Source organism: Mobula hypostoma (genome assembly GCF_963921235.1).
Source record: "Mobula hypostoma chromosome 8 unlocalized genomic scaffold, sMobHyp1.1 SUPER_8_unloc_1, whole genome shotgun sequence".
NCBI lineage: Eukaryota > Metazoa > Chordata > Chondrichthyes > Myliobatiformes > Myliobatidae > Mobula > Mobula hypostoma.
Window position 1 is genome coordinate 335,574 of NW_026948120.1, and position 12,448 is coordinate 348,021.

Genomic DNA, 12,448 nt, shown 5'->3' on the forward strand with positions numbered 1-12,448 from the left:
ATACAGGCGACTGATCTGCAGGCATTTGTCCACTTACAGTTTCTGCCCATTCACCAGGGGCGCATCTACGGAAAATAGCGCCTATGGCAAGCACTGGAATTGTGCCCTATCCAAACATCTGACACCCATCTTTTAGATAACTTTACTGTAATATCAGCTCAAAAATAGAAGTCAAGCTTGTTAATCTTTTAATTAACTAATTATGGCACTGCATGAAAATTATAACTGGACCTTCTCTGCTTTCACTGATGCAAATTGGTCTCTGATGTGATCACAGTCAGTTTTTTCTGTTTCTTCTCTTTCTACACTCAGCAGGGCAAGATCACAGAGTCTGCCTTGACCCATGGAGGCTCTCAAATATGAAAGTATTAGTTTTAACTTGCTGAATGATCTCTCACAGCTGGTGATGGAAACTGCGATGGTTAGCATTATCTGAATAGCAATGTGAAGATTGGGGAAGATGCGCTCATCTCCATACTGAACAATAGATTCAAGAAGCTCTTCAGGTCTTGATATTTTCATGTTGACTCGCCTTGATAGCAACATTCTGCAATCCAAAATTTCTTCATGTAGCTGCTGTCCATCAACATCAGAGCTGTACAATTCGCCCAAATTTTCACACCTCTTCTTTAGGTCGTCACTGTCGGCGCCATAACACAGTCCCACGACATCGAGAAGGAACCCAAACTTGCCGTCAGTGTTGTGCAAAGAAGCGAACCTTTCATCCATTTCTCTGTGAAGATGGTCGAGTGTTCCCTTCATGACTCTTTCCATTTCTTCCTTAGCTGTTAACCCAGCATCTCTCGAGTTCTCATCAGCCATTCGTTTCTTTCGTCTCTAACGTCTTTCAACTTCAATATTCCATTCTTGACAGAGACCGACTCCTCCTTCGAGTGACTCACTGATCAACACTTCTCTTTCATCATAAAAATGATCTCGGCGGGCTTTCAAATCCAGGGCAGCGTCATGGAAGTTCATGCTAGGATCCTGTAGCCTCTTAAATACGGTCAATGAGAATGAGTACTTTGTTCCAAAATCCTAGCAAATTCAGAAATTCGTAACTCAACATGCAATTGTACAGCTGCCTTGCATCACTTTCTTGTTTCACCGGTCTGGTTTTCATTGTCTATCATGTCCTGGAGAACTTGAAGTATCTCCTCAAGGTACTTGTTGACGGGCTTCACTGCTTCTGTTCTTGCACTCCTCCTGGTTTCGGACTCCGACTTAACAACCATAGGCAAGGCATTTTTGAGTTTTTCCCAGCGCTGTGTTGAATGAGAGAAAAACACGTAGAGAGCATCGATGGTTCCAAAAAACGTGACCATCATTGTATCCTGCTTGGCTGCATGTACGCCCACCAAGTTGAGAGAGTGATTGTCGCAATTCACAAACACTGCCAGGTTGTTTTTCTCACTTATTCTTTGATGAACACCACTTCTGTGTCCAGCCATCACAGCAGCGTTGTCATAGCACTGTGACCGACAATCTTGTAGCTCCATTTCGTCCTTCTCTAGCTGTTTCAAGATGTCTTCAACCAAGCTCTCAGCATCCTTCTGGCTTATCTGGATAAAACCAAGGAAGGACACTCTAACATGGACTGTTTTCCTCTCAAAATCAACTTTCACATACCTTACTACTTCTGACATCTGCTCGGTGTGCCTGATCAGGAGTCGAGTGGAACATGAGACCATAGTACTTGGTTTTACGAATGCTTCTCAGTAAACTCTGGCGAACAGTGGATGCCATCATGTGGATGAATTCATTCTGGATACCCAGTGAAAGATAAGACGTGGATCCAGGATGACTTTCCAAATGAAAGGTGTTCTTTTATGACAGGGTCAAAGATGGCCAGTAGTTTCAGTAAGCCAGGGAAGTTTCCCACATTGGAGTCATCGTCTAGCTGAAGTGACTCCCCATGTCCTCGCAAAGCCAGGTTCTGAGTCGCAAGGAATTTTATGCAGTGAGGGATTCTCGTCAAGATATCACACCACTTCTGCTTTTCCTTCTCAATCTGTGACTGAAATACCACGTCAATAACTCCTCTGTTTCCAGCTAAATTTCTTTCCATTTCTTTCCACTGTGTGAAGCATTCCCAACGATTCTTGGCATTTTCATGAATACTAATCCTTTCAGGTGCTTTCCTGCTCCAATGAGGATTGATGGTCTGACCGGGAATAGAGAAGACAACAGATACAAAATGCAGAATTTTTAGAAGGGGAATAGACCAGCCACGAGCGAGTCACTTCCTCATCACGACCATTTCCCAATTTCCTCTTGAACCAAGTTTTGTTCATTGAACAGTTATTTGTTGGTAAGAAAGGCCCCTCACTGTTCTGGAAATACTTCAAACCCAGCTCTACTATTCCTGTTCTCAATGCGTCAGGCAGAATTGCTTTTCCAATATCCTTGTCAAACTTCAGAAGTCCGATGTCATGCTGTTCGTTCACTTCTGGTATGACAATTCGAGGCTCTTTGACACGGTCCAGTTCACTAGGTTCAGTGTCATCAGGTTCAATCTCGTCAGGTAAAATTTCCTCAATAAACTCAGCGTCACCACCACCACCATCATCTTCCCCTCCTGTCATGTCCACGTTCTCTATGGCAGCCTCACTCTTAATCTCGTCATACTCGGATTTATCTGACTTGGCTTCCTCCTCGGCTTGTGATACCATAGGCGGCCTTAAGCATCTGGGGGCCCATTTCAAGAGTTAATGTGGGGCCCTACCCCCACCTCCAAAAAAAAAGAAAGAAAAAAAGTGAAAATTCAAGTTGGTTTGCATCAATAATGGTATAATTTCGGACTTAAACGTTGATGCATTATATGCACTTTCAGCATAATGGACAGACAGCTCAACATAATCCAAACAATTCTCTTAATTAAAAACTGAAACAATGACATTTTTTGCTTTGGAGTGAGAAGCCTTGCCCTTTTCAGCAACTAGTCTGCATTGAATGGCACTATGTGTTAGGTATCAGCTGACATAAGAACAGCTTAAACAATTTCCCTCTAATTAAATTAATAACAAAAGCAATGTCATACTTAATGAAAATTCACACTTTATTTATTCAATGAACAGTGTCTGAAAGTTAACTACTGGAAGTTTACAGCAAACAGCTCTTTCAGCACACGGACAGCTCAGGTAAGGCCTGGAGAGCAAACAGGAGAGTGAGAAAGAGAGGGGATGCAAGCGGGAGAGAGAAATTACTATTTGTGGAAATGCCTCCTAATCGCCTATACACATTTTGAGTGAAATATGTGGTTTATTTTATTATTTTAATTATAAACTTTATTTCTGCTAAAAATGTGTTAAAAGACTTACCACTAGATTTGATAAAATGTTTCTTTTTGAGTTCTCAGGGAGTAGGTCAACTTTTCCATTTTAAATATTTCCAAGATAATTTCGTACCAATCTTCTAATGTAGGTGGTATTGGATTTAGCCATTTTCTAGTGATTGATTTCTTACTTGCCGCTAAGAGGGCCTGCAGCAACTTTATATCTTCCTTCTGTTCAAGGAACAATACATGCCCCAAATAGAGCGTCTCAAAGTTCAGAGGTATCTGGGACCTAAGTACCTTAACTAATGTTCTATGAATACCTTCCCAAAATAGACTTAATTTAGGGCAATCCCAGAAAATATGAAAATGATTTGCCTCCTTGGAGCCGCACCTTCTCCAACACATCACATTTGTATCTTTATATTTTTCCTGATATGGGGTCTTGAAGTATCTTATAATGTTTTTCCAACAATGTTCTCCACTAGAACTTCACCACCCTCCTGTGCTTGAGTGCTGAGAATGCTTTAATGAGCTCATCTTTGTCCAGCGATCTTGTTATTTCCTGCTCAATTGATATCTGAGCAAGAACTGACAGATGCTCCTGGAGCATGGTTGTCCTCAGATGCGTTTTGATGAGCTTCAGCCTCAAAAAACTTCTCTCTCCACTCGCTACAGTCACAGGCACTGTCAGCATGAGTCTTAGAGCAATGGTGAGGTTAGGATACAGTTCAACCAGATTGTTGCTGTAAATGTAGCTCAGAATCTGCAGGCCAGTGGTTTCTTTTGCAGGCACGGCACTGACAGCAGCCGACACCTCGCGCAAAAGGTCCTCAGCATCCACATCACCAAGTGTCCTCTCCATGTTTACGCAGCTGTCTTTCAGTGTGAGACTTTGGGTGGCTTTTTTCATTTCCTCTCTTCCATAAATGAAGCCAAACAGACTGTAAAATGACTCCATCAGCTTGAAGCGTTCACTAATGCCTGTGATGGCCGAGTCCACTAGTGGAAGGAAAACGTCTCCCTTGTACCGTTCCTCGGGTGCCACTGTCAGGGAAGGATTTGCACTTTGGGACTCGTCCTGGAACTGGCGTTTTGGTTTTCTGATTCGTGCAGTAGGAAAGGCTATAGGCAACCCTATCTCTTCAGCTACGTCTCTGGCATCTGTTTGGGTGGATGAAAGGCCGTTCTCTCTGTATTCCTTGAGAAATTTCAGAACATATTGTACCTCGCGCTGTAGCACATCGAATCCCACTTGTGGGCTCTGGAGCAGCCTGCTGACATGATTCACCTCATGTAAAACTTTGTACCAGATGATAACAGTCAGCAGGAATTTCCATGACATGATCTCCTGTTCTAGCCTCTGGTTGCAGATGTGGTTTCACTGTCACCTTTCTGTGTGGCATGTTCAGTCAGTGACAGGAGCTCCTGTTTCTGTGTCGATGAGCTGAATAGTGTGTATAGACGTGCAGCACCCCAAAGAAGCTCTCAGACTCCACTGTTGATTTTGCGGCATCGACAATGACTAGGTTTAGGCTGTGGCTGGTGCACGGCATGAACAGTGCTTTTTTCTTAATATCTAGCACCCTCTTCTGCACCCCGCATATTGCTCCCGTTATCATATGCCTGCCCCCTGCATTTTGAGATAGCTAATCCTAACTTCTCCATATGCGTTAAGAAAACGTTGGTTAGGCCTGCACCTGTTGTGTCAAGCACTGGTAGGAAACCGACAAAATGCTCACTAACAGTAGCTCCGACATTTACTTGGCATGTGACAATGCGCAGTGTCACAGAGAGCTGCTCTATGTGTGCAGCGTCAGTAGTGCATTATCACAGAGTAGTAACGTGATTGTTTTACTCTCTCTGTTATCGCTTCGAGTGTCTTCTCTCCAATAAGTGTGATTAACTCATTTTGTATGGTTTTCCCCATGTAGTGGTCAGCAATCTTTTTTTTCTCTGCTCGTCTGACATGTTCGCTCATCACTGGGTCGAACTCGGCAAGCAGCTCCACCAGACCTAGAAAGTTCCCATTATTTGGTTCATGTAGGGTGGAATTGTGGCCACGGAAAGCAAGGTTTCATTCTGCAAGGTGACAGACTATGGCAATGAACCTCTTCATGACATCATTCCAGTGCTCTTTTTCCAGGATTTGCGTTTCTTGGTACGTGCTGTCAATGGCACTGTGCATTCTTGAGCGTGTTTCCAGCTCGCACCAGCTATCCTTGTTGGCACAGTGCACATTTGACTTCTCATGATCCTGGAGTGTGAGAGTGAGTCGTTCCCACACTCTGAAACCTCCGCAAGTGAGACTCCGATTTTGCTTGCCAAATAGGATACAGCAGAAACAGAAGATTGAATCAGATGATTCTGAATACATTGACCATGACCTACAAATGGTTTCTCCATTTTTCATCTTCATAAGATATCTGTCCTTGGTAAAATGACGGTGTGATTGGCTCTGTGGAAAGTTAATGTCCTCTAACTGAACTGGACCTGTCCTAACGATGTCGATCCGTTGGTCACTGGTAATATGCGTTGGCCAATATGCCGGATCGGTCTCTGTGAATGTTAGTGGGGCTTTCTCTCTGTCTGGTGTGCTGGTGGCAGCATCTCCCTCACCTGTCTCAGTTGTAGGACTGTCATCATGCTGTGGTGCTTCTTCATCAAACCAAGTTTAGTCATCATTATCACCATCTGTTTGAGTAGAACTGTTCTTCTCATTTTCATTGCTCTGATTATCAACATCTCCTGCACCGCTTACACTGTCACTTGGCACTGCAGCCCCAAGCTGTGACGATGATGCAGCAGCAACTGCAGTCGGCAGGTCTTTTACAGATGCTGGACCAAAGAAAGATGTGACTTTTGGGAGACTATTTAGAAGTTTTGTTTCGTTGTCTAATACTCTCCGTTTTTCAGCACTAGGATAGGAGCGTTTCATTTTCCTCTCATTGAAAAGTAGCCTTTTTTGCTAGAAGTAATGTTTACAAGTGAAGTCAATATTTTAATGTATTTTCTCAGATGTCAGTCAGCGAGCACCCAGTGGTGGTTCGGCTGGCAATAGCAGGAGAATATTGTGGCATCTGGGAGTTGTGCATTAAATTTTTGCATGTCAGTCGAGGGCCCCTGGGAGGGTGGGGCCCATTTCAGTTGAAACGGGTGAAACATAGCTATGTGTGACGCATTTGTACTTGACCCACCTTCGGATTCTAACAAACTTGTAGCAGGTGCAGGCGACTCCATGGAACGTGTCAAACTACTTGTTCCGGGCTTTTCAAAGAAGGCCATGAAGAACTTGCTCAACTTCTTGGCTTCCTCCGCTTCCAACTTTCGTCTCTTCCATCCTTCAGCTCCACTTTCCTTCTTCTTCGTGAAGGAACGTTTCATGGTTTTCTTACACAATGCTCTGAAATAAGGCCATGCTAGTGCTTCTCACCCATGATAATCAAAGACAGATCATACTTCTGAAGAAAATTCTTTTTTCACTATCCGAGGATGGCTTGTCTGACTTTAATAGAAACGGCTCAGTGGTGCCCAGGGCACGTGCCATACCTGCCATACCTTAGATATGCCACTGCCATTCACGCAATGACTTTCACTGGGGCAGTTCCACACACGCACTGAAGATGTCCCACGCACACATTATCTCAAACTCTCTTAACTTGCACCTTTGTCACTCACTCTCTGCCCCCTTCCACCTCTCTTCCCGTTCCGACCCTCCTCTCACCCTTTAGGTCCTGTTCTCCTCTGTTCACACTCTCTAGTTCTTGCTCGCCCTCTGCTCACTTCCTCACTCCCTCCTTCCCACGCCCTCACTCCCGTTCGCGACCCTCTGCCGTGCTCACGTTTGCCGCCTCTCCCGCTAGTGCTCCCAGTCGCCCTCGGACCCCCTCCCCATGGCCCCCCGCTACCCCACACGGACCTGTTGACTGACCGCCCCTCTCTCACCCCGGTGCAGAGGGAGGTGATCGGCGACGCCTCTGAGACGGCGCTGCTCAAGTTTACCGAGCTCACCATCGGCAACGTGTGCGACTACCGGAACCGGTTCCGCAAGGTCAACGAGATCCCCTTCAACTCCACCAACAAGTTCCAGGTGAGGGGGCAGCGCATCCTGTGGGCAGGGGGTTAACGGTGCGGGTGGGTCAGTGTGGACCAAGGCAGGGGCTGGCCATGCATGGCATTACTGAAGGACACGAGGTCACGGCCGGGGTTGCGGGGAGGTCAGAGGTCGTGCACGAGTCCATTGGGTGGTCTATTGTGGTGGGGGCAGCGGATGCTCTAACGGCCTGCCTCTGCCTCCCCAGCTGTCGATCCACGAGATGGAGGACCCGCTGGACTTGCGCTACCTGCTGGTGATGAAGGGGGCGCCAGAACGGATCCTGGAACGCTGCAGCACCATCATGATCAAAGGGCAAGAGCTGCCCCTCGACGGGCAATGGAGGGAGGCCTTCCAGACCGCCTACCTCGACCTGGGGGGTCTGGGCGAGAGGGTGCTCGGTAATCACACGGGGGGGGGTTAGGTGTAACCCATCGCGTGAGGGGCTGTTGTGGAGAGAGGGTGTGGGGTGACCACCCCAAGGTGGGGGCAAGGGGACACGTCAGTGGGGAAGGTGGGGGGTGGTGTCATCACGGGAAGGAGGTGGAGGGTGGGGGCGGGAGAGAGGGAAAAAGGCAGACAGAGTGTGGGGGGGGGTGAAAGAGGGGGTAGTATGGCAATCTGCTAGTGTTCCTGTAATATAGGAAGTGAGAGGGTGGGGTGTGTGTGTGTGTGTGTGTGTGTGTGTGTGTGTGAGAGAGAGAGAGAAATAGATAGATAGAGATGGGGGAGAGAGAGAAAGAGATGGGGGAGAGAAAGAGAGAGGGAAAGAAAAAGGGAGTGAGAGCACGAGAATGATGGAGAGAGGGGGACAAAGTGACACTGTGTCAATTTTGCTGTAATATAGTGCTCTCTGCCTGCACCCCCTCTATGAGAGAGAGAGAGAGAGAGAGAACGAATGAGAGAGCTAAACTGTGCTCCCTCAACACCAGTTCCATAGCAAAGAAAACCCAGCAGCGTCTCTACTTTCTACGAAGGCTGAGGAAAGTCCATCTCCCACCCCCCATCCTCACCACATTCTACAGAGGTTGTATTGAGAGCATCCTGAGCAGTTGCATCACTGCCTGGTTCGGAAATTGCACCATCTCGGATTGCAAGACCCTGCAGCGGATAGTGAGATCAGCTGAGAAGATCATCGGGGTCTCTCTTCCCGCCATTACAGACATTTACACCACACGCTGCATCCGCAAAGCAAACAGCATTATGAAGGACCCCACGCACCCCTCAAACAAACTCTTCTCCCGCCTGCCATCTGGCAAAAGGCACCGAAGCATTCGGGCTCTCACGACCAGACTGTGTAACAGTTTCTTCCCCCAAGTCATCAGACTCCTCAATACCCAGAGCCTGGACTGACACCAACCTACTGCCTGCTACTGTGCATGTTGTCTTGTTTATTTATTGTAATGCCTGCACTGTTTTGTGCACTTTATGCAGTCCTGGGTAGGTCTGTAGTCTAGTGTAGTTTTGTGTTGTTTTTTACGTAGTTCAGTGTAGTTTTTGTACTGTTTCATGTAGCACCATGGTCCTGAAAAACGTTGTCTCGTTTTTACTGTGTACTGTACCAGCAGTTATGGTCCCAATGACAATAAAAAGTGACTTGACTTGACTTGAAGCGGAAGGAGGGAAAGACAGAAATACGGGTTAGACAGAGAGAGGTGATAAGATAGGTATAGAGACAGAAAGGGAGATAGTGAGAGAGGCAGGGATAGGAGAGAAGGGGATGAGGGAGGAATAGAGAGAATGAGGCAGGGAGTGAGAAAAAGAGGGGGGATTTGGCAGAGAGACTCAGTGAGAGGGAAAGAAGCAGAGAAAAGAGAGAATGGGAGGAGGGAGAGGGACCGTGTGTTAACTTTCCTGTCATATATAGAGAGGGGGGGATGGAAACAAGGCTGGGAGTGGAGGAGAGAGGGAGTGGGCGGAGGGAGAGGGAGTGGGCAGAAGGAGAGGGACCGTGTTAACTTTTCTGTCATATGTAGAGAGAGGGGGAATGGAAACAAGACTGGGAGAGGAGCAGAACAGGGTGGGAAGCCTTCAGGGGTGAAACCCCAGGGACAGGGAGGCGTGTGTTCTCACCCAGGTGCGCCGTGTTCCCACTCCCGGCCCCCGCCCCCGACAGGGTTCTGCCATATTTACCTGCCAGAGAAGGAGTACCCCCGTGGCTACAACTTTGACACCGACGAGATGAACTTCCCCACCAGCGGGCTCTGCTTCGATGGCCTGATATCGATGATTGATCCTCCCAGAGCCACCGTCCCAGATGCGGTGGTGAAATGCCGTACAGCAGGGATCCGAGTGAGTGGGGAGAAAAGCCTGGGGTGGGGTCCGGGGCTGTTAGGGGACATGGTTGTATATTGAGTAACAGGAGTGGGTTACAAGCTAGGGTCTAATCCAGGGGTTTATATTGTAGAATAACAGACCTCTGGTGTGGGTAACAGGCTGGGATCTAATCCAGGGATTCAGGGGGTTTATATACAGAACATTTCCCTGGGAGTGGGTTACAGGTGGAATCTGATCCAGGGGTTCAGGGGGGTTATATATAGAATAACAGATACCTGGAGTGGGTTATGGACTGGGATCTAATTCAGGGGTTCAGGGGGTTTATTTATAGAACAATATTTCTCCGGATGTGGGTTAAAAGCTGGGATCTAATCCAGGGGTTCAGACTGTGCTGACAGTCAGGAGGTGGGTGGGAATGAAGAGCCTGTCAGAAGGTTTCCATCGCTCTGTCCTGTGCAGGTGATCATGGTGACCGGTGATCACCCCATCACTGCCAAGGCCATCGCCTGCAGCGTGGGCATCATCTCCGAGGGCAGTGAGACCGTGGAGGACATCGCAGCTCGCAGGCGGATCCCAGTGGAGCAGGTCGACCGGAGGTAACCCCCGCCTAACTCCTTCATCTCTGTGACCCCCCACCTAACCCCCTCATCTCTGTGACCCCCACCTAACCCCCCTCGTCTCTGTGACCCCCACCTACCCCCTCATCTCTGTGACCCCCCCTACACCCCTCCCATCTCTGTGACCCCCACCTAACCCCTTCATCTCTGTGACCCCCCTACACCCCTCCCATCTCTGTGACCCCTGCCTAACCCCTTCATCTCTGTGACCCCCACCTACACCCCTCCCATCTCTGTGACCCCCACCTAACCCCCTCATCTCTGTGACCCCCCTACACCCCTCCCATCTCTGTGACCCCCACCTAACCCCTTCATCTCTGTGACCCCCCTACACCCCTCCCATCTCTGTGACCCCTGCCTAACCCCTTCATCTCTGTGACCCCCACCTACACCCCTCCCGTCTCTGTGACCCCCACCTAACCCCCTCATCTCTGTGACCCCCTACACCCCTCCCATCTCTGTGACCCCCACCTAACCCCCTCATCTCTGTGACACCCTCACACCCATCCCGTCTCTGTGACCCCCACCTAAACCCCTCCTGTCTCTGTGACCCACACCTAACCCCCTCATCTCTGTGACCCCTCACACCCCTCCCATCTCTGTGACCCCCACCTAACCCTCGCATCTCTGTGACCCCCCACCTAACCCCTCCCGTCTCTGTGACCCCCACCTAACCCTCCCATCTCTGTGACCCTCAACCCAACCCCTCCCATCTCTGTGACCCCCACCTAACCCCTCCCATCTGTGACCCCCTCCAGCCCTACACCCCTCCTTGTCTCTGTGACCCCTCTCCAGCCCCTTCACCTCTCCTCGTCTCACAAAATCCTTTAAGTGAAACATAAATTATACACCTATTGCAGTGCAATGCGCATTTAGACTGAGCTACTGATTAGGGGTGTGCCGGTTGGTTCAGGAACCGAATGGTTGAAGGGAAGTAGCTGTACCTGAACCTGGTGATGTGAGACTTCAGGCATCTGTATCTCCTGCCCGATGTGAGCTGCGAGAAGATGGCATGGCCCGGGTGGTGGGAATTTGATGCCTTCTCGAGGCAGAACCTCCTGCAAATACTGCCGATGGTGGGGAGGGATGTGTCCGTGATGTATTGGGCTAAGCCCACCAGTCTTTGCAGCTTCCGTCCTTGTGCATTGGAATTGCCAGACCAGACCGTGGTGTAACCAGTCAGGACACTTTCAACAGGACATCTGTTGGAGTTGGTGTTCGGTGACCAGCTGAACCTCCTTAACCTTCTAATGAAATCGAGCTGTAGTGTTGCGTATTCCGAAGGCGGTCTGAGTGGGAAATTATCCCCTACAGTAACAGAAAGAGGTGGAGATATTGTCAGCGTAAGGTAAGATCGTCTGTCTCTATGGCTGCAGGGAGGCAAGAGCAGCGGTAATCAGTGGCGGTCAGCTGAAAGACATGACCTCGGACGAACTGGTGGACATCCTGCGGACTCACCCTGAGATGGTGTTTGCCCGTACCTCGCCCCAGCAGAAACTGATCATCGTGGAGAGCTGTCAGAAACTGGTCAGTGACTCTGTGACCCCACCCCCCCAACTCCTACACCCTTCCACGTCTCTGTGAACCCTCCTCCTTTGGTCCCTACACTCCTCTCTGTCTCTGTAACACCCCACCCCCCCAGTCCTTACACCCCTCCCCGTACCTGTGAGCCCCCACCCACTCCCCTCCGGTCCCTACACCTCTCCCCGTACCTGTGAGCCCCCCGACCCCTACACCGCTCCCCATCTGTATGACCCCATCTGGGCTCTACACCCCTCCCCGTACCTGTGAGCCCCCACCCACTCCCCTCCGGTTCCTACACTCCTCCCTGTACCTGTGAGCCCCCCGACCCCTACACCGCTCCCCATCTGTATGACCCCATCTGGGCTCTACACCCCTCCCCGTACCTGTAAGCCCCCCGACCCCTACACCGCTCCCCATCTGTATGACCCCATCTGGGCTCTACACCCCTCCCCGTACCTGTGAGCCCCCACCCACTCCCCTCCGGTTCCTACACTCCTCCCTGTACCTGTGACCAGCTCCGGACCCAACACCCTTCCCTGTTTATGTGACAAACCACCTCCCCACTTCCAATTTCTCTTCCTCACCCCCTCCTTCCCTCTCGTACCTCTTTAACTCCTTCCCTCTGTCTCTGCCCCAATCCCTCACTCTCCCCCACCCCCTCCC

At 49.4% G+C, this 12,448-nt stretch overlaps 1 protein-coding gene and 1 long non-coding RNA gene across 2 annotated transcripts in view; one reads left to right on the top strand and one right to left on the bottom strand.

The window, feature by feature from the left end:
- The window catches only part of LOC134341152 (potassium-transporting ATPase alpha chain 1-like), a 53,159-nt gene that overhangs the window by 18,517 nt on the left and 22,194 nt on the right, over nucleotides 1-12,448 (top strand). Inside the window, exons 11-15 of the mRNA XM_063038939.1 lie at nucleotides 7,230-7,364; nucleotides 7,576-7,768; nucleotides 9,484-9,659; nucleotides 10,104-10,240; nucleotides 11,638-11,788. Of these exons, the coding sequence (XP_062895009.1) occupies nucleotides 7,230-7,364; nucleotides 7,576-7,768; nucleotides 9,484-9,659; nucleotides 10,104-10,240; nucleotides 11,638-11,788 (792 nt within the window). The remainder of the gene's footprint in view (nucleotides 1-7,229; nucleotides 7,365-7,575; nucleotides 7,769-9,483; nucleotides 9,660-10,103; nucleotides 10,241-11,637; nucleotides 11,789-12,448) is intronic.
- Nucleotides 192-11,856, bottom strand: LOC134341153 (uncharacterized). Its single transcript, XR_010016717.1, has 4 exons — nucleotides 11,720-11,856; nucleotides 11,206-11,569; nucleotides 9,501-9,695; nucleotides 192-2,731 (listed from the first exon to the last, which is right to left on the bottom strand). It is a non-coding gene; the product is annotated as an uncharacterized LOC134341153 (long non-coding RNA).